The sequence below is a fragment of the Salvia miltiorrhiza genome, chromosome 1, assembly GCF_028751815.1.
Source record: "Salvia miltiorrhiza cultivar Shanhuang (shh) chromosome 1, IMPLAD_Smil_shh, whole genome shotgun sequence".
Taxonomy (NCBI): domain Eukaryota; kingdom Viridiplantae; phylum Streptophyta; class Magnoliopsida; order Lamiales; family Lamiaceae; genus Salvia; species Salvia miltiorrhiza.
The window spans coordinates 35,215,984-35,238,957 of record NC_080387.1 but is presented as its reverse complement, the minus strand read 5'-3'; the positions used below and the strand labels follow the sequence as shown (position 1 = coordinate 35,238,957).

Sequence of the window (22,974 nt, the reverse complement as noted above, 5' to 3'; positions counted from 1 at the left end):
AAGGAGGAAGATGCGAATCGTCGAGCTAGGCTTTCCCGTCAACAGCGATAATTGGAAGAGCAAAATAAAACTACCGTAAAACTTTCGCTGCTTGAACTCACCATGGTTTTTTAGTAGGCTGTAGAATAACGATGAAATTGTTTTTTTTGTTTTTTTAATTTTAATTTGGGACTATACAAGAACAATATAGTATTTTTGTTAATATTATTAATATTTTTTAGAATAGAAGACTATATTGAATAAAATGATGGGTATATATAAAATTACCCTATAGAATGTGGTTATGTCTCCAATCCCAAGCCCATTCAATAGTTCAGTGGCCGAGCACTACCATGCCCAATCAACTTATTTCTCAAACCTATCTTATCCCTTTTAACTAAAAATCCAAGGCCTATAAATATATTGCACGATTTCAGTTCGAACAACACGGTTATGATTTCCAGCCGTGAATTGGGCAGTTCTAGATTTTGAACCATTAGAACACAATTACGATTTTTTATTACTGTAAAATCGTTTGACATCTTATTCAAATTGACGGTTCCGATTTTTTTTGGCCACCCTCTACGATTAGTATTGCAGAACCATTGACCTCTGATCCAGTTAGACTGTTCCGATATTTTTAGTGTTATTTTTGACCCAACAGTAATTGAACTGCTCGGTACTAAGTAAAGCCAGCGTTCTTTCTTTCTCTAGAGTATTCGTAATAAAGTAAATTAATAAAATAAATTAATTCCATGCTTAACATGTATTTTTCTAACTTCTCCTCGATCTCTTTGATTTACCCTTAGCTGCTATACTTGAAAATATAGTTCAAAGTGTAGCATAAAACCATTTCCTTATCCCATAATTGTTTCATTCATCCTCCAATATTATTTGATAAGTTCAAAAAATAATTTCAATAATAAAAAATAGATAAAAACAGAAAACGACACCAAAATATACGTGGGTTCGATCGTAAAGGATCTACATCCACGGAGGTTGTTCGAGTTTTCACTATATCCCGTGTAGAGAGTACATTTACATGCTGAGAGTGAAAGAGAATCCCCCTAGTCTAATAATGAAGGCCTATTTATAAGCTTTAAAGTAAACCTAGCCCTTTGAGCCTATTTAGCTCCTAAAGCCCATTAACCCAAGCAATCAAGCCCTAGCCCCGTTATACTGATCTGCATCCTGGAATCGGGTATCAGAGGTGGGCACGTGACATAGCTGGAATGCGGAGCCGAGCTTTGCCAAGCCGAGACCCAAGTCAGCACTGTCAAGGCAGCGTTGCACCATATATAAAAAATAACCATAATAGTAATAATAATAAGAAGAATAAATAGAAATATTCCAGCCTCGTTGTGCACAGCGCTGATGCATATTTTACTCCTCATCAGCTACTCCCCCCCAGTCTGATTAAGTACCTCCCTGCTGGTGCTTAATCACATAACTGTTTCTTCCTCGGGTTCAACCAATGAAGTGTTGTTAAAGCCAGCGCTGTGCTGTTCTCCCAAATCGACTAACATACACAATTTCCTGCAACTAATCTAAGATGAGAGGTTTTTACTCTATATACTTGCAGCCGTGTAACTCGTCAGAGACAAAAAATGTCAGTTTTGCAAAACAATAAAGACAAAATATTATGGTTGTGTAATTAAGTTCTCTGCAACACATCTTCTTCTTCTAGTTATCCAATACATTTGGGGGTCTTTATATATATATATATATATATATATATATATATATATATATATATTGTTTTATAACACTTCGGTTGATTTGCTTTGAGGTATAAGGAAATGATAAGCTCCATTTACCATCTTATACTCGTTTATTTTTATGCAATAAAAAATTTGGGTAGATTTTAAAATTATGAATACCTTTTTTTTTTGAGTTGGGGGGGGAGTAGTGAGGTTTGAACCCGGGACCTCACTGTTCACACACAGAAGATCGCACCGCTTGGCGTCCCCTTGGGGACATGAATACCTTTTTATTAAGCAATGTATGATTTTATACTTAAAGAAAAATGTTATAATTTATACGACTAAAGAGTGAGATGAATAAAGTGATTATAAATTGTGTTAAGCTTGCTTGTTCGATGTATAGTTACTTAATCCTATTTTTTTAGAGAAAAATGAAAACTTATATTAAATCACAATGAACAATATCTGTTAGTCACGCCGGAAAGCCTGACTTCCATTACACCATCATACATAGTGGCTAAATTCGCCAACCAATGAGTAGCACGATTGGCCTCCCTACGAACATGAAACAATCAAGAAAGATATGCTTCTTAGCATAAGCAAAGACCTCAAACAACTCATCACAAATGGAGTCCATATCCTTGTACTTCTCGTGGGCCACGTGCACAGCAAGAAGGGAATCCGTAAACACACAATTGGACCCAGATTGTTTTGCAAACAATAACCAATACCGAGCAATATTGCATGAAGCTCGCCCATCAGAATGGTCTCAGTTCTACCAACCACCGATGTGCAGCTGCAACAATGATAGTCCCCACATGATCGCGAACCAAAAAATCGACACCAGTAGCACCCCTATCAACATCGATAGAAACATCAATGTCTAGTCTCAACACATCGGGTTGCAGAGGAATCCATCTTTTTTTCTCCTTCTTTAGGTACAACTGCGATTGAGCATGAACTCTAAACTTGCATCTTGAAAAGTACTAAAAAAAGCTTCACAACCATTCATCTAACTCGAGCTCTTCATGGAAACTCGTCTCATGTTTAACTTTGTATTAACACAACACACACACATATATATAGGGGCGCGGTCCAGTGACACCCCCTATTTTTCGTGTAATATGAGGACAGTGAATAAGACATATAATACTTGTAATACCCCGTTTTCCTCGAGCTAAGTTTAGAATAATTTTGAACTTAGAATTAAGATGATTCACGCCGGATAAAGAAAATGAATTTATTTTAATTCCAACAAAAATGATTTACAAAAGCATTTGTAAATTTAGTTATTAAATTTATGTGCGTCGCATATCTATTTAAATTAGCATTCAAAGCATTTACACGAGCTATTTATCTAGCAAACACTGAACGATAATCACAGTATCGATTATTAAACCCTGAAGTTTTTATTTGTCGAATCAACACCATACCCTATGTTGTCCATCAGCCACCCTACTTACCTGCTGCAGGCCCCCAATTTCAACCCAAAAGTCAGCCTTGGGCCATGCTTTTGTGCAGGCAGTCCAATCTCCATCTTTCTATCATAACTAAACATACTTAGGCCATTTCTTCTTGGCAATTCCCACCATTTCAGACTCTCTCTTTGTGGCGTACAAATCCAGCGAACTGTGGTAAGAAACTCATATTATGTTGTTACCGGCTTGACCGTCCTTTCGCACAAAACAGTTCAGTTAATAATCCCTCTATTTTCAAACCTTTTTCCAACAATCAAGTAAATCAAAGCAGCCACCCATCTGTGTTTCAACAACTGGAAACTCTCAAAGGTTTCATCTTTGATCTTTGACTCCTTACTTCTCTCATTTATAGAAAGATGTATGAAGAATTTCAAACTGCCCAACAAGGAAAACACGCATACATACATTACATTTGCACTCTGTTCACATAGGTGTTTAATTTTTACATTCAAGCATGTCTGTAAAAAGAAAAGAAAGAAAAGGTAGAAATTGAAGCTTTATTTTTGTTCCCTGTCTTCGACCTTGTTGTATTGAGTCGAGAGTGGAGGGAGGCAGATGCGGTCGGCGGCGGTGGTCCTCCTGCTGCTGTCGGCCGGAGTTTTTGAGGGAGAGGCGGCGAGGCAAGGGCCTTGTTGCCGCTCTGAGCCGGGTCTGGGCTGGGTTTTGTCGAGGGCGGGACGGCGGCGGCAGTCTGCTCCATCTACTGCTGTCGGCCGGAGAAAGAGGGGGGTGGAGAGAGATGGGCGGCTGTGGGTTCAGCGGAGAGAGGCAGGGCCACGGCGGCGGTGCCGCTGCTGCCCGACCACGGCTGGAGAGAGAGAGGTGGTCTGGTCTGGGCTGAGTGTTGTCGAGGTCAGGACGGCGGCAGCTATGGGTTGCTGTCGCCGAGAAAGAGAGGCCGAGGGAGGCGGCGGCGTTCTGTCGTCGCCAAGGAGGAGAGAGAACATGGGGAAGTGACAGGGGACTCAAGGGAGAGAGATGGGAGTCGGAGTCACCGGTCGGCGGCGGCTTTTGCTGCTGTAGTCATCGGAAACGGGCAGTTGAGAGAGAGAGAGAGAGAGCCGGTCAGTCGAGGATTGAGAGAAAGGGCCGAGCAGTCGAGTGTGTGTGTGAGTCGTGACTGATGTGTGTGCGTGAGTCTTGACTGATGAAAGAAGTGAGGGAAGAAGGGTTTGGGTGTGGGCTTGAGTGTTGGCCGAATCAGTTGGGGCCGAGTTCAGTTAATTCTTTTTCAGTTGGGCCCTTATTTAAATATCAATTGGGTCAGTTATTATTTTTAAACTTTGGGCTGCCTTGATTAATTAAATTAATTGGGCTGCCCTATTTTAATTAATTGAACTATTAATTAGTTTGATTAATTATTTTCAAAGACTAGTTTTCATAATAATATTAAATTATTATTATGTGCATATTTTTAAGTAATTACTTATTATATGCTAAGCATGACATGAAATTGCATTTATTTTGCAATAAGAATATTTATGATTTAATTGGTTTTATCTATAATTCCAATTATTAAGGAAAGACGAGTAAGAAATATTGTTGGTGTTCTTAACTCAAGAGAATTGTTTTCAATTATTTATTCATTAAATTTTGAAAACCCGGCTAAGTGAATCATAGAATATTAAGCACTTCACCGTGACTTGAGTTTAGATTTAAGAGACCTATTAAGAATAGATTTCTTGTAGGCTTTGAGCATCAGGAGGATTAGCACTGCTATTCCGATTCAGAGATAACGTTAAACGACAGGCATTGCCTATACAGGTGGGCTTATTTTCCAAATGTATGATTGAGCTAATGAGCTTAAATGTTTCATGAAATACAAACTGCTTATCCAATAAATATTTTTGTGCACTCTACCATGTTTAAGGCTCGCGTAGTTAATCAATTGAGGTTCTCTTATGACCTAACACGTTGTTTGAGAATTGTGGACACTTGTTAGTAACTCGGTGGGTTGATCTCCATCGGGCTCTAACCAGAGGCGTTATAAGGGTGCTCGGCTGGATGTGTTCCAGAGCATGAGAAATAAGAGGCCTGCCTGGGTAGCATCCCGAGGTCAAAGTAAACTTGGCTGGGTTACGCCCTCAGTCCAAGCCAGCGGGAGACAGAGATCCGTCGGTGGCTAAAAAGGTCCGGGATCACAGCGAGTAACAGAATAGAGTGTGACAACTGCGCGCAATCAAAGATATATATATATGAAATGTTTTAACATGCATAGAAGTTATTTCTATTTAAAACCTTCTATGTCATGTCAGTAAGATTGGATAAACTGCTCTTATAGATTGTGAAATGTTTTTAAAAGTTGCAGCCCACTAAGTACATTAGTACTTAGCCCAAAAATACTTTCAAATGTTTTCAGGTTAATGGCGGGTGATGACGGGGCGGAGCTGAGGCTAGAGTTCAACTCATTAATTTGATTTCCGCTGCAGAACTAGCCAGTATCTGTCTTTTGTTCCTTAACTTAAGACCTATTATGTTGTGACTCTAAACAATATCTTTTGTTGAGCCTAGACTATTGACTCTCAAGTATTTCGATCAGTGAATGTTGGTTATCTGAAGCATGACACTAAACTTGTGATCCTGAAGTTATTATGTTTGTTGATTGATTCGTATCACTTGAATACCTGTCTTTCTTCATCCAAATGGGCTAAGCCCGATTGTTATCCCTTTCATTTGGATTTCACAAGGATTTTCCCTTGTTCATTTAGACGATTAGTCGTACCCCAGTTATAGTTATTGTTTCAAGAATTGGGGTGTGACAGAATGGTATCAGAGCATAAGTTTTCTTTCATGTCTCTGATAACCAAAAGCTTCTAATGTTGAGTCTAGATTAGTGCCTCTAGACTTCTAAGAAAGTTGTTGAACCTCAGCTCGCCGTCACACTGCCGCAAGAAAAAGGTACGATTTAAAAGTTTCAAAGTTATTTGATATATTTTGAGAGTTTTCAAGAAGCGCGCGCTTTCAGTAAATGATGCTATGTGAATTGCTTACCGCTTTCCATATGCTACAAGTTATGAATTGCTAATCGCTTTCATATTGTTATTTTGGGTCTCCGACTCATATAACCAGCTAAGTATCGTGTTTAGGACAACCCGAGCCCTTAACGATAAGACAAGTTAGTATCGTGTTTGGGACAACCCGAGCCCTTAACGATAAGACAAGTTAGTATCGTGTTTGGGACAACCCGAGCCCTTAACGATAAGACAAGTTAGTATCGTGTTTGGGACAACCCGAGCCCTTAACAATAAGATGAGTTAAAGTCGTGTTTAGGACTATCGAGCCTTTCACGAATACCAGATGAATGGTCGAGTTAGATTCTTTGAATCTTTCCGGCAATAGAAAAGTTTCTTGTGGCATTTCATGTCCACATGTTTCAGGTTTCAAAGAGATTGAATGAATGAGAGAGTTTATGTTATCGTTTTAAAGAAATATAATTTAAAGTGAAAACCCTCTTTGGGTTTGATTGTGAGTTGCTTGTTGAAGGTTTAATGCTTTGTAGTTGTCGAATTTTAAACGATTGTGGGGTATGCTTGTCCCGTTGTACGTGTGTTTATGTTATTTTTTATGCATTCAATTTGTGGAGGTGTGGTCCTCCTAACAGTTTATTGTATGTTTTTGGTAATACTTTTGTGTGTTTTTTTTTTTTTTTTGGTTTTTGTGTAGTGTTTTTTAAACAAATTATTGTACCATGAAAGTGGAATCTTGACGTATGTGTATGTTGTTGTTGAATGTGGTCGTGTGTTTCTACATATGTGTTATATTTTTTGCAAAATATAGTGATTTATTGTAGCCTGAACTTGCCGGTCACATGTTATGAATTATATATGGTCTACTAAGATAATATTGATCTTAGCAATAGACCTAGTATGCGCGCTATGGATAATATTGTCAATGGTCGCTGGTCAGAAATGGATGATTATCCTGAGTATAGATATTGATTTGGTGTTTTTGTTAGTTTACGATCTCTTTTTGAGTTCGTGCCCTTAGTCTGCTCTTTGTGCTTTCAAGGGATGCTTTTTCTTTTTCTCTTATATTAAACTTCATTTTAATATATGGCCTACTAAGAATTGCTAGAGTTGTGTTGGTATTATAGTTTTTTTTTTCGAAGCTCGAATGAGTAATTGGATTTATTTGCAGGCAAAGGCAAAGTAGTGAGTAAAGATAAACAAGTTCAGGATCTTTCGAAAAATAGCGCTACGAACTGCTTGATTCGGTTACCTCTTCTTGGGACTCCGGTCTGACACCTTCCCTTGTATAGATAAAATATCTATACAATATTTGATCATGTTTCCCTTTTCTGGCCGTGCCCAACCGAGTTCCAAATCCTGACGCAGATCCATATCTTTTATAAAACGCATATGCATCATCTATAGACTTGAATTGTTGACCTATGTAAGGCTTATTGTTGTCTTCGCAAACGGAAGGTATGAATTGGCGTCACATTCTATTCCGCCTTCCTGCAAGCTCCGAATCTGAAGTAATAATTGATCAAATCAATATCAAAATACTATTACTGAGGTAATCTGTTGTGATACACTAATACGTAACGTAACTAATAAAATTCGTAACATAATTCTAATATACAGATGCATAACATTATTTTAAAAGTTCGTGAGATAAGAATTATACACATTTTTGGGATAAGAATTACACTTTTTTTTTTGCTATGAACAACATGAATTTTGACCTACTAAGTGTTGTGTTACGAATTCTAAATACCTAAACAACAAATGCGTAACATTATTTAAAAAATTCGTATGAAATTTATGAATTATTGATTCGTAGCAAAAATAATAACATTCAATGAGGAGATTACCGCAAACTTTCAAAATCCTATTACAATTATTAATGAACGAATAATAAATTAATTATTACAACATATTAACAAAAAAATAGAATAACCAAACCAGAAAATTGAAACAAAATCGAAACATGCTCATACTTCATACACAATATACTACAATAAACAATAATTCGTAACAAATACATAAAAATTCGTACTAAATACTACTCAACATAACCCAGAACCAATTCGTAACAAATTCTCACTACAAAAAAGCGCCGATTTACCGGCGGCAGCTTCGCCGCCGGCGATTACCGACGACTTTCCGACGGCGGAGCTGCCGACCCGTAGATTTAGAATATAAGGCGTTGATACCGGTGGCAAAATCGTCGCCAGTGATCACAGGCGGCCACGCCGCCGGTAAAGGTCAATTATTATTATTTTTTTTAATTTAGCAATAGCGACGGCAATTTACCGCCGGTGATTAGCGGCGGCAAGATTGCCACCGGTAATTGGACATGCGGGTCGGGCTTTAGCGGCGGCAATGGGCCGCCGCTAATTTTAAGCCCAAATTCGGGCTTCCAGCCCTAACTGCAACCAGAACAACCCCCCCCTCCAGCCCCCCTGCCCTGCCGCTGCCCTGCTGCTGCCTGCCGCCTGTCGCCGGTCGCCGCCGTCGCCTCCGTCAAGGTAAGCCCCTCCTTTCCTTCTCTCTCTCTCTCTCTTTCTCTATCTCTCTCTCTCTCTCACCCTCTCACCCTCTCTTCATCTTTCTCCTCCTAATTTCAGGTCAATTCTGCCGCCTCACCGCTCCTGCCACCGCACGGTTCCGCCGTCGACTCCCACGGTACACTCTCGTTTTTAATAGACTTTTATTTATTTGTTTATTTATTTATTATTTATTTGTTTGATTAAAATTAACTTAACTCTAATTAATTTATAGGATGTTTAAAGTATGATTAATTGAAATTAATTTGCTAATTAGATTAATTTTGAACTGATTTAACTATAATTACTTTATAGGATGTTTAAAGTATGATTAATTGAAATTAATTTGTTAATTAGATTAATTTTAAATTGATTTACTGTTTCGGATGAAATGATATGTTATTTAGATTAATTTTAAATTGATTTATTGTTTCGGATGAAATTTGTTAATTAGATTAATTTTAAATTGATTTACTGTTTCGGATGAAATGATATGTTATTATATATTGTGGGATATATTTAATCAATTTCTTAAGGATCTTCTCCCTTTGGGATAGAAATTGATTATTTTTTAAGGATCTTCTCCCAACAAATGATTGTGTTTGATTTTATTACCTTATTTTTTTATTATTTTATATGTTATTTTATTATTGTTTCGACATTGGGGGGCCGGGTAGACCTAGTATAGGTTTAGTAAATTAGGATCACTATGGTCACTATAGTTGCTGGTAGAGTCGAGCACTTGGTAGTTAGGATAGTGGGGTTATGCTGTCGAAATTTTCTTAGATTCAAGTAATTTATTGTATTTGATTTATTTTTATTTTCAATTAGAATTTGCAAGAATGAGTGATAATCGTACGTGGATGTACGCGAGATACAATGATCGTGCTGCATTTGAAACGGGACTTGAGAGTTTCCTCGAGTTTGCGATAAATCAAACAGCGTATACAGATGGAATTGGTAACATTAGGTGCCCGTGTAGGAAGTGTAAGAATAAAGTCTTTGCATCTGTACCTACAGTCAGAGAACATGTTACTAGGCGTGGATTTGTCCACAATTACACGAATTGGTGTTATCAAGGGGAAGCACCAGTGTATATGCCGGCAGAACATACTATAATGGATGAGGATGATGGGTCATACAGTAATTACCAAAGGATGGTGCATGATCATGCTGGACCTAGTAATTATCAAGATCCTCCAAATCTTGAGGAGCCACCTAATCCTGACGCTCAACAAATTTATGACATGTTGAACGCAGCCGATAGTCCTCTATACCCTTCCTGTGACACTTACTCACAGTTATCCTGGATGACACAATTCATGAGCATAAAGGTTGAAAATCACATGTCAGAGAGATGTTTTAATCAGATATCTGAGATGGTTCAAAAGGCTTTACCGAATGATAACAACTGCCCTGACAGCTTTTACAGTACGAAGAGAAATCTGCGCGGGTGAGGCCGAACGAGCCGCACGTGAGGCCCTTGAGCAGCGGATGAGTCAGTTCGAGGAGATACTGAGGCGGTCGGGTCAGCTACCTTGAGCATCACTTCTATGTATCTATATCATGTTGAACTATATATTTTATTTATGTTATAGTTCTGAACAAACACAATTACACTTGAACTTTGTTTAACATTTGTGTTTTGTTGAACAATTTAATTGTTTTATGTTTTCAAATGGTCCTATTTATTGTGAGTGAATTCCAGGTATGCAAATGAATTCAAAATACATTATAATTACAAAATGAAAATACTTATACTCTATAACGTAGATTGATAAAAAAATTAATAACATATTAATTAATAAATAGATATATTGTTTCGACATAAAAATAAGGACATATATGCAAATGAATTCAAAAATACATTAAAACTATCAAACTAAAATACTTATGATTAATAAACTATATTGACAAAAAAAATTAAAAAATAAATATTTATTTGCCATAAAAATAAGGGCGGCACGAGACTGGTCCGTAATTAACAACATCACTTGGATATTATCTCGTCATATTCAAATGTTATGAATATATGATATATATTGTATATTGAAATAGCCTTTAAATGATTTAATAGGTAATAGATATATCAATTATACGAGTGTTCTCTACTGGGGACAATTCAAAAGGAACTTCAAGGTTAAGCGTGCTTGACTTAGAGCACAACTAAGATGGGTGACCCACTGGGAAGTTCGCCTAAGGTTTGAAATATTGTATAAATACGAAAATATTAGTGGAGATAAATAAATAAATAAATAAGGTAAATCAAATAAATAAAATAAATAATTATATAATTAAAATAATTATTTAATTACCGGCGGCATATTGCCGCCGGTAATTAGCGGCGGCACGGGCCCGTCGGTAATCTCCCAACATCGACGACCATCGGTGTGATGGTGGTGATCACCGGCGGCAATGTGCCGCCGGTAATCAGCGGCGGCGAGAACCGCCGGTAAATATTCGGGAAACCACCTGAGTTTCCCGAGAAAATCTACCGGCGATAGGGCCGCCGCCAATCTCCGGCGGCTGAGCTTCGCCGCCGGCAACCACATCTCCGACGAGATTATTACCGGCGGCAGAGGGCCGTCGGTAATGAAATCGCCGGCGGCCGCCCCTTTTTTACCGGCGGGAATTGCCGCCGATAATGCCTTATTTTTTTGTAGTGTCTGTTTCATACACACGACATAGTCATAGAAAATTCATAACAGAATGCTAAAAAGAATAAATAACATATTTACCTGGATTATCCATGATTTACTTTGAAGAAATATAATGATGAATCCTTAATTTTTGCTTTCCGTTGATGATAAAGACTCTGTGTTTTACGTTTGAGAAAACATTAGGATTTAGGTTAGAATGATTTTAATAGATTTAGGGGGGTGTATTCGTTGTGGAGTTTAATAGATTTCTATGGATTTTAAAAGTCTGGGTGTATTCGTTCCAGACTTTTAAAAGTCTGCAGAAATCTGGGTGTATTCGTTCAAGACTTGTAAAAGTCCATATAAATTTGGGTGTATTCGTTTCAGACTTTTTAAAATCCATACAAATCTAGGTGTATTCGTTATTCCATTGACTTCAAATCCGGAATGACTTTCATGGATTTCATCCAAAAAATACACACGACGAAATCCGGCCAAGAACCACGAGAATTGAAATCCATGGAGTTTTGAGCGAGCGCTGAGTTCCAGCGGCCGCGGCCAAGAAGCCAGCGACCGCTGGAACTCAGCCACCGTTGAGAGAGTCCAGCAGATGCTGGATTTGAGCGTGCGCTGGGTTCCCAGCGGCCGCTGGGTTGCAGCGGTCGCTGGGCCCAGGCAGCCCAGCCCAGGTTGATTTTATTGAGCATGAATTATATAATTAGGGGTGTATTAGTTGGGGATTTGATGAAATCCACAGAATTGAGCATGAATTAGGGGGTATTTGTTTGGGATTTGAGTAAAATCCCCATAATTCGAGCATTCTGACTTGGGCTTCCAGCGGCCGCTGGAAGCCAGAACACGCTGGGTTCCCAGCGGTCGCTGGGTTTCCAGCGGTGCTGGGACTCAGTGTCACACCCCAATTCTTGAAGAAATAAACTATAATCGAGGTGCGACTAAAGTCATAGAAATAAACAAGGAAAGAACCTTGTGGAATTCAAATAATAGGATAAAAATCGGGTATCACCATTTGAGTGAAGAAAGACAAAAATCAGGTGATACTAATCAATCAACAACATTCTAAGTCTTAGGATCATAAGTTCAGTTTCATGCTTCCGATAACCAACGTTAAATAACATAGAACTAGAAGTTGAGAGTTTAATCTCGATAAAACATAATTCAGAATTTAACATAAAAGTCTTAAGTTGGAGAAACAAAAGACAAATAAAAGCTAGTGCAACAGCGGAAGACAAAATACGGAGTTGAACCCTAGCCTCAGCTCTGCTCCGTCAGCACCGACCAATCAACCTGAAAACATTTGAAAGTAATTTTGGGCTAAGTACTAATGTACTTAGTGGGCTAGCATTTTTATAAACATTTCATAATCATAAGAGCAGTTTATCCAATTATACTTTACATGACTTAGAAGGTTTTAAAACAAAAATAACTTCTAAGCATGTTAAAACATTTTATTATATTGCGCGCAATTGTCACACTCCCTTTCCGTTACTCGCTGTGATCCCGGACCTTTTAGCCACCGACGGATCCATTACTCCTGCTTTACTTGGACTGAGGGCGTAACCCAGCCAAGCTCCCATTTGGGACCCAATGCTCCGGAACACATCCCGTCGAGCACCCTTATAACGCCTCATACATGATTAGTGCCCGATGGAGATCAACCCACCGAGTCAGCTAATAGGTGTACACAATTCTCAAACAACGTGTTAGGTCATAAGAGAACCTCGATCGATTAACTTATGCGAGCCTTAAACAGAGCAGAGTGCACAAAAATATTTATTGGATAAACAGTTTTCATTTCATAAAATATTTAGAGCTTAATAACTCAATCATACATTTGGGAAGTAAGCCCACCTGTCTAGGCAAAGCCTGTCGTTTAACCTTATCTCTGAATCGGAATAGCAGTGCTAATCCTCCTGATGCTCAAAGCCTACAAGAAATCTATTCTCAATAGGTCTCCTTAAATTCTAATCTTAAGTCATGGTGTAATGCTTAATATTCTATGATTCACTTAGCCGGTTTTTCAAAATTTAATGAATAAATAATTGAAAACATTTCTCTTGAGTTAAGTACACCAACAATATTCTTACTCATCTTTATTTAATAATTGGAATTATAAATAAAACCAATTAAATCTTAAATACTTTTATTGCAAAAATATAATGCAAATTCATATCATGCTTGGCATATAATAAGAAATTACTTAAAATATGCACTTACTAATAAAAATAAAATATTATTATGAAAACTAGTATTTGAATTAATTAAACTAATTAATAGTTCAATTAATTAAAATAGGGCAGCTCAATTAATTTAATTAATCAAGGCAGCCCAAAGTTAAAAATAAAACTGACTCAATTGATATAAATTTAGGGCCCAAGGAATTAATAAACATTGGCCCATCTGTTAAAAAATAAAAATCGGCCCAAGTGAAAATTTAAAACAAAGGCCCCAACTCTCAATTAAAATCGGCCCAAGTCGCAAGCCCATTGAAAATTAAATCAAGAACCCAGCCCATTAAAAATCGACCCATCACTCCATCTAAGCCCTAGCCCACACTCAAGCCCACTGACTCGGCCCAAAACTAATTAAAAATCCAGCCCAACACTAATTAAACCCCGGCCCAACAGCCAAGCCCACTCCCCAACCAAGCCCAACCCTCACCCTAGCCCAACACCTCCACTCTCTCTTCTCCTTATCAGCCGCACACACACACTATCACATATCTCAATCTCTCTCTCCCAAAGTTCCGTCCCTCTCTCTCTCTCGCGGTTCACGCCACCACCCCCTTCTCCCTCATCCTCACTCATCAAACCGGCGAGGCAGCCGCTCCTCCTTCCGGCGAGGCAGCCGCTCCTCTCTCCTGGAACTCCGGCGTCCGCCTGGACTTCCCCCCTCCTTCACTCAAACTGGCTGACAACGGCAGCAGATGAGGCGGCTGCCGCCGTGCCTTGCCATCTCCCTCGAGTCTCTCTCTCTCTTGGCTTATTTCCGGCCGCCGCAGCAGCGGAAACTAACCACCGCCGCCCTTCTCACCCTCTCTCTCTCTATCCTCGGCCCGACAGCAGCGGGGAGAGCCGCCGTGCCGTAGCTCCTCCTCTCACAGACAGCGTGCCAGCAGCAGGGAAACCACCGCCGCCGACCACAGTCGTCTACAGCGGCGGCGTCGCCGCCTTCTTCTCTCCCCCCTTGCCGGACAGCCTGTGGCCGTCAAAAATCGTTGCCCCAACTGAACTCACGCTACACCAACACTCAAATCAATGGAAAGTTGGCTCTTTCATTCAAAAATATAAAATAAAGCAATTATGCAGATTGTTCTGTATATGTATATGTATCATTCTGTTTGTTTCTTCTATTTTCTTGTTTAAACGATCGGTTAATAAAAGTCTGTATAAGTCTCTGGTATGAAGGATGATTATCTGTGTATATATGTATGCCAATTTACTGTCTGTGAAATAGGTGCTTATGCTGTGTTTGATATAACCATGAAAGATTTGGGTTTACCAGTCGATGGTTGAGTAAAAGGCGATCCTTTGTTTTATGAAATTATTATGAGATTATTCTATTGTTCTGCAGAAAAGAATACAGATTATAGTTAGAAGCTTCGTCAAAGTAACGTCAAAGTAGGAATGGAGAATAAGAATGAAAGTAGGAGGAATTTCTTTACCAGCTGCTGTAGAATATGATTGAGAAGAAGCCCAAGATTGGGAAACTGAATTAAGTAGAAAGCTCAATGAGAAGAATTGATTTTGGGATGAATAGGCGTTAAAGGATGGAGGCTTTTATAGGTGAAATCAGTTTATAAGTGTGGGTGGAAGAGTGGGTCAGCTTATAAGTGTGAGTGGAAGAGTGGGTGAAATTGGTGGGGAAAAAAAAAATATATCGTGTAGTGTAGTGTAGTGTAAAGTGTGAGTGGAAAAGAAATAAATAAAATATAATGAAAACTGTAATAATCATTCAGTGTTCGCTTAAATAAATAACTCGTGTAGATGCTAAATGTTAAATTAAATAAATATGTAATGCATATAAATTTAATAACTAAATTTACAAATGTTTTTTTGTAAATCATTTTTGTTGGAATTAAAAATAAATTCATTTTCTTTTATCCGGCGTGAATCATCTTAAATCTAAGTTTAAATTAAATTCTAAACTTAATATAAATGGGTGGGGTGTTACATTCCTCCCTCCTTATAAAAATTTCGTCCTCGAAATTGCATATCTGGGTCATCTAGTTTGGATACTAGACTTTCATTCCACTCAACTCTTGTGCGGCACTAAATCATATACGTACTTAATTCCCTAACAGCGCGACATCGTTTAGCAAACTAGAAAATTTTCCTCAAACTCTGGTACGTCGTTATGTCGTGGAAACTTGTCTCGTCCTCTCCTGAAGATTGAAGAGGGATCTTTCTCTTGTTAAAAGTATCGTGGCGCTGACTTGAGTAAGTCAACCAATTCGAGGATTGCGTCAATTTCTATCATAGGAATAACATGTAAGTATGTCAAAATGTTTCGGCGCCTATATCGAGCTCTGAGTTCGCGGTGACGTCCTTAGTAACAGTCTTTCATCGTCAGTTGTACTAACTTTTATCGTTGTTACGGACGATTATAGCGTAAATTCTAATTTCTTACAAGCAACATATGAAATGGAAGAATAGGATACTCCAATATTGAATAGAGCTATAATCGACATGTCGAAAACATTAATCGTACCTGCCAGGTTTCCGTGATCTCCTGCTGCTCGGTGTTGGTTAAGGGCATAGGCCCTAGCGTATCGTGGTTGGTTCTGATTTCCTCTAGGACCTTGGTTTTGTCGTTGTTGGTTTCCAGGATTTTGTTGTTGGGGTGCTCCTCCTCCCTTCTTTGGGCATGTCGAGACATAATGCCCGGCCTCTCCGCAGTTATAGCAGACGTTCATTCCTTTCAGACATTCTCCTGGATGGAGTTTTTGACATTTTGGGCAAGGAGTTTGAACTATTGCTTGAGGTTGTGGGTTCTGATGTTGATTCTGATTTTGATTTGCCGTCCATGGTTTCTTCCCATTTCCAATGTTTCCACCAGTCCCTTCATTCCATTTTCTCTTTCCCTTACTACCATCTTGAGATGGTACAAATCCAAACTGTTCGGGGGATTTTCCTTTCTCCCTTGGCAACAATGACTCAATAGTGAGGGCTCTGCTCAATGTCTGCGCGTAGGTGAGACCGCCTTGACTTGCTAGGGAAATCGCTATCTCGTGACGCAGTCCGTTTCTGAACTTCTCTGCGCGTTTCTCATCGCTGTCCACCAACGTCGGAGCATATCTTGATAGCTGATTGAAGGCTCTATCATACTCGGTCACAGTTCCCGTTTTCTGTCTCAAATTCCAAAACTCGTTCTGTTTCTTTTGTCGGTAACATCCTGGTATATACTTCTCATACAATTCAGCCTTGAATTCTTCCCATGTGAAATTCTCCCACTGTTCGTCAGTCATAGTCCGCCTCACTGACTCCCACCAAAAGTCAGCTTCGTCCACCAACTGATAAGTTGCGCATGCCACTTTATCCTCATCGTCACAACGGATGTAGTTGAAGATCCGTTCTATTGCCCTAACCCATTTCTCGGCATCCGCAGGTTCGCCCAATCCATCAAACGTTGGGGGTTTTTCCTTGCGAAATTTTTCCTCGGCTGTGCGATTTGGTGCTACTTGTGGAATAGGCTCTTCGGGTACAAATCCCCTACCGCGCCCACGGCCACGTCCGCGCCCTCTACCACGTCCTCTTGGTGCACCTTCCATTCTGATTGACGGACGAGAATCAGCAGACAAAGAGACTCATTCGGCATACATACATACATACATACATATATAGATATACACGAGATATATTGCTTCTATAGTGTAACCATGTGAAAGACTAGTTCTACGTGGAAACTAATCTAAACTTTAAGTGGAATAACTTAAGTGAAACCTTAATCTCATGACATTTCTTCTACGTTGTAACATATCTATGTTAAACGTTGCTATCTTATCATTCCTTACTTAAATCGATCAAGCGGAGCTTTCACGACTAACATTTCTAAAGTATCCTTGGGTAGTACTCAAACGATTTGTAAGAGACTCATCATTCATATCGTACAGGCAGTGGACCTAACACGATAACATAAAACTTTTCATTCATTTAATCATTTGTTTCTTTTGAAACCTTTAAACATATGGACAATAAATGCCCCTTTCATAAAAATTTTCTTAATCCGGAAAGATTAATGAAATCTAACTCGACCATAAATTCATTGATTCGTTAAGGGCTCGGGTAGTCCCAAACACGACATACATACATACATTGGTTATATGAGTTAAAGGCTCAAAATAACAATATGAAAGCGATAAGCAATTCATATAACATCATACATTGAAAGCGCGCACTTCTTAAAAACTTTGAAAGCATTTAAAATCATTGAAATTTTTAAGTCGTACCTTTTGTTGCGGCAGTGTGACGGCGAGCTGAGGGTCAACAAATTTTCTTAGAAGTCTAGAGATACTATTCTAGACTCGACATTGAAAAGCTTATGGTTATCAGAAACATGAAAGGAAACTCATGCTCTGATACCATTCTGTCACACCCCAATTCTTGAAGAAATAAACTATAATCGAGGTGCGACTAAAGTCATAGAAATAAACAAGGAAAGAACCTTGTGGAATTCAAATAATAGGATAAAAATCGGGTATCACCATTTGAGTGAAGAAAGACAAAAATCAGGTGATACTAATCAATCAACAACATTCTAAGTCTTAGGATCATAAGTTCAGTTTCATGCTTCCGATAACCAACGTTAAATAACATAGAACTAGAAGTTGAGAGTTTAATCTCGATAAAACATAATTCAGAATTTAACATAAAAGTCTTAAGTTGGAGAAACAAAAGACAAATAAAAGCTAGTGCAACAGCGGAAGACAAAATACGGAGTTGAACCCTAGCCTCAGCTCTGCTCCGTCAGCACCGACCAATCAACCTGAAAACATTTGAAAGTAATTTTGGGCTAAGTACTAATGTACTTAGTGGGCTAGCATTTTTATAAACATTTCATAATCATAAGAGCAGTTTATCCAATTATACTTTACATGACTTAGAAGGTTTTAAAACAAAAATAACTTCTAAGCATGTTAAAACATTTTATTATATTGCGCGCAATTGTCACACTCCCTTTCCGTTACTCGCTGTGATCCCGGACCTTTTAGCCACCGACGGATCCATTACTCCTGCTTTACTTGGACTGAGGGCGTAACCCAGCCAAGCTCCCATTTGGGACCCAATGCTCCGGAACACATCCCGTCGAGCACCCTTATAACGCCTCATACATGATTAGTGCCCGATGGAGATCAACCCACCGAGTCAGCTAATAGGTGTACACAATTCTCAAACAACGTGTTAGGTCATAAGAGAACCTCGATCGATTAACTTATGCGAGCCTTAAACAGAGCAGAGTGCACAAAAATATTTATTGGATAAACAGTTTTCATTTCATAAAATATTTAGAGCTTAATAACTCAATCATACATTTGGGAAGTAAGCCCACCTGTCTAGGCAAAGCCTGTCGTTTAACCTTATCTCTGAATCGGAATAGCAGTGCTAATCCTCCTGATGCTCAAAGCCTACAAGAAATCTATTCTCAATAGGTCTCCTTAAATTCTAATCTTAAGTCATGGTGTAATGCTTAATATTCTATGATTCACTTAGCCGGTTTTTCAAAATTTAATGAATAAATAATTGAAAACATTTCTCTTGAGTTAAGTACACCAACAATATTCTTACTCATCTTTATTTAATAATTGGAATTATAAATAAAACCAATTAAATCTTAAATACTTTTATTGCAAAAATATAATGCAAATTCATATCATGCTTGGCATATAATAAGAAATTACTTAAAATATGCACTTACTAATAAAAATAAAATATTATTATGAAAACTAGTATTTGAATTAATTAAACTAATTAATAGTTCAATTAATTAAAATAGGGCAGCTCAATTAATTTAATTAATCAAGGCAGCCCAAAGTTAAAAATAAAACTGACTCAATTGATATAAATTTAGGGCCCAAGGAATTAATAAACATTGGCCCATCTGTTAAAAAATAAAAATCGGCCCAAGTGAAAATTTAAAACAAAGGCCCCAACTCTCAATTAAAATCGGCCCAAGTCGCAAGCCCATTGAAAATTAAATCAAGAACCCAGCCCATTAAAAATCGACCCATCACTCCATCTAAGCCCTAGCCCACACTCAAGCCCACTGACTCGGCCCAAAACTAATTAAAAATCCAGCCCAACACTAATTAAACCCCGGCCCAACAGCCAAGCCCACTCCCCAACCAAGCCCAACCCTCACCCTAGCCCAACACCTCCACTCTCTCTTCTCCTTATCAGCCGCACACACACACTATCACATATCTCAATCTCTCTCTCCCAAAGTTCCGTCCCTCTCTCTCTCTCGCGGTTCACGCCACCACCCCCTTCTCCCTCATCCTCACTCATCAAACCGGCGAGGCAGCCGCTCCTCCTTCCGGCGAGGCAGCCGCTCCTCTCTCCTGGAACTCCGGCGTCCGCCTGGACTTCCCCCCTCCTTCACTCAAACTGGCTGACAACGGCAGCAGATGAGGCGGCTGCCGCCGTGCCTTGCCATCTCCCTCGAGTCTCTCTCTCTCTTGGCTTATTTCCGGCCGCCGCAGCAGCGGAAACTAACCACCGCCGCCCTTCTCACCCTCTCTCTCTCTATCCTCGGCCCGACAGCAGCGGGGAGAGCCGCCGTGCCGTAGCTCCTCCTCTCACAGACAGCGTGCCAGCAGCAGGGAAACCACCGCCGCCGACCACAGTCGTCTACAGCGGCGGCGTCGCCGCCTTCTTCTCTCCCCCCTTGCCGGACAGCCTGTGGCCGTCAAAAATCGTTGCCCCAACTGAACTCACGCTACACCAACACTCAAATCAATGGAAAGTTGGCTCTTTCATTCAAAAATATAAAATAAAGCAATTATGCAGATTGTTCTGTATATGTATATGTATCATTCTGTTTGTTTCTTCTATTTTCTTGTTTAAACGATCGGTTAATAAAAGTCTGTATAAGTCTCTGGTATGAAGGATGATTATCTGTGTATATATGTATGCCAATTTACTGTCTGTGAAATAGGTGCTTATGCTGTGTTTGATATAACCATGAAAGATTTGGGTTTACCAGTCGATGGTTGAGTAAAAGGCGATCCTTTGTTTTATGAAATTATTATGAGATTATTCTATTGTTCTGCAGAAAAGAATACAGATTATAGTTAGAAGCTTCGTCAAAGTAACGTCAAAGTAGGAATGGAGAATAAGAATGAAAGTAGGAGGAATTTCTTTACCAGCTGCTGTAGAATATGATTGAGAAGAAGCCCAAGATTGGGAAACTGAATTAAGTAGAAAGCTCAATGAGAAGAATTGATTTTGGGATGAATAGGCGTTAAAGGATGGAGGCTTTTATAGGTGAAATCAGTTTATAAGTGTGGGTGGAAGAGTGGGTCAGCTTATAAGTGTGAGTGGAAGAGTGGGTGAAATTGGTGGGGAAAAAAAAAATATATCGTGTAGTGTAGTGTAGTGTAAAGTGTGAGTGGAAAAGAAATAAATAAAATATAATGAAAACTGTAATAATCATTCAGTGTTCGCTTAAATAAATAACTCGTGTAGATGCTAAATGTTAAATTAAATAAATATGTAATGCATATAAATTTAATAACTAAATTTACAAATGTTTTTTTGTAAATCATTTTTGTTGGAATTAAAAATAAATTCATTTTCTTTTATCCGGCGTGAATCATCTTAAATCTAAGTTTAAATTAAATTCTAAACTTAATATAAATGGGTGGGGTGTTACACTCAGCGGGCATTGGCATCATGGATTTCAATTCCAGAATTATCCCCTAAATTCTTCGAAAATCAGTGAAAATCGGGGTGAAATCCAACCACGAATTCTTTGAAAGTCGTCTGGAATCTATGTGAATTCCATGGAATTTAAATTCCATGGACTTTTTAAAGTCTGTGGAAATCCACAACGAATACACCCCCCTTAATACGTGTGTTAAATAAATAGTTGATATAAAGATATGATATATGGAAATAAAGATTTGATACGTGTGTCTACTAATTAGATATTAAATTGAGAATTACATAATTAACCTTTTAGTCATTAGGCATGAATATTGAGAGATTAGATTAGGCTAATTTCAAGCCATTAGATCAATCAAGATCTAATGGACAAGATTCAACCATAATTTATACTACACTTAAGAGTGTTTTTATTCTAGCCCTCCCCTATATATATATATATATATATATATATATATATATATATGATAACAGAAGAATGTGAAAATATATTAATTTTTTCAAGAAAATAAGTTCAACTAGAAGGATATAATTGAATGTTTAGCATTAAATGTATAATTGGACGTTTACAATTAAATCAAATCCATCATTGAGATCCCGATTGATGGTGGTGTCGTCCTTTTCCATCGTAATATCCTTGATCCAGAAAGTTTAAAAAAATTTGGCTTGTATTACAATAAAATTCGCCAATATTCAGGAAAAAAGGTTTTCGTTATCTATTACTATAACTAATAAGTAATACAAGATAAACAATGCAGAAACATGCATAAACATTGACGCCTTAGCTCGAGTTCAGACGGCGCCAATTGCTCTCCCCCGGAAAATCCTGATTTAACAGGAATATGACTCTTTAAACTAAATAAATATCTTAATCATGTACAATCTGAGCCGCTAAATCCTGCATAATCCGGACCACCATATTCAAGATTGTCGTCTTTATCTCTAGACAATTACAGCTGACCGTTGTCAGGCCACCAAGCCAATCAATCCCAATATTCCTCTTAGCCCAAATATTCAAGCCCATCATACACGAGCCCATTATGTTAAAACTATCCTTATAATAATAATAATAATAATAATAATACACTACTTATTAAATTTAATATTATACTCATTGAGTTGATATTATACACTTCTTTCAATAAAATAATATTCAAATTAACAAAAGACAATTTTTACTATTAATTAATCTATCTCATAAATAGTGATATTTTGATTTTTTTATATAATTAATTTAAAAATTATAAAATACTCCCTTCGTTCCATTTAATATGCCCCCTTGTCATTTTGGGTTGTCCCATTACAAATGATCATTTTCTAAAATGAAAATCTGTTTATCTCACAAAAAGTTGTGGATTCTACCACTTTCTATTACTTTTCTCTTTTAATCACTTTTCTTCTTAATAACCGTACCAAAAGTAAAGAGTCATGCTTAATGGGACAGATGAAGTATATCTTAATTCGTATATTGCACTGTTGGCATGCTAATTTTTATTTATGGATTGCAAGTTTATAGGTTGTCATGTTGAATGAAGGCCCATATGGCGATATGCCAGAAACGTGCATTAATTTGGGGCCCTACAATAATTGTGTTGTCTATTTGCACGCATATATTTTTTTAATTGGATTTTGCATATATATATATAGGAGTGCTACGATATAAACACTTCTTAACATATAAAATATGAATTGTCTAAAATGTATGAATTTTATATAAAACACATATGAATTAGCTGTGTAAATGTATGAATTGCGAAAAATAAATTTTTTATTATTTATGAGATT

General features: G+C 38.1%; 1 protein-coding gene and 1 long non-coding RNA gene across 3 annotated transcripts; both read right to left on the bottom strand.

Moving 5' to 3' along the window:
* Nucleotides 1–14,029: 14,029 nt before the first annotated feature.
* On the bottom strand, nt 14,030–17,110 carry LOC131022432 (uncharacterized). The gene is made up of 2 exons (XM_057951923.1): nt 14,973–17,110; nt 14,030–14,875 (listed from the first exon to the last, which is right to left on the bottom strand). Exon 1 carries the CDS (start codon nt 17,076–17,078, stop codon nt 15,912–15,914), a length of 1,167 nt encoding a protein of 388 aa, XP_057807906.1. The 5' UTR covers nt 17,079–17,110; the 3' UTR covers nt 14,030–14,875; nt 14,973–15,911.
* A 1,024-nt stretch (nt 17,111–18,134) lies between these two features.
* LOC131022425 (uncharacterized) lies at nt 18,135–20,737 on the bottom strand. Of its 2 annotated transcripts, XR_009101291.1 has the most exons (3): nt 20,670–20,737; nt 18,857–20,572; nt 18,135–18,292 (listed from the first exon to the last, which is right to left on the bottom strand). It is a non-coding gene; the product is annotated as an uncharacterized LOC131022425 (long non-coding RNA). The 2 variants fall into 2 exon arrangements; XR_009101290.1 differs by lacking the exon at nt 20,670–20,737 and having other exon boundaries at nt 18,857–20,662.
* Nucleotides 20,738–22,974: the final 2,237 nt, after the last annotated feature.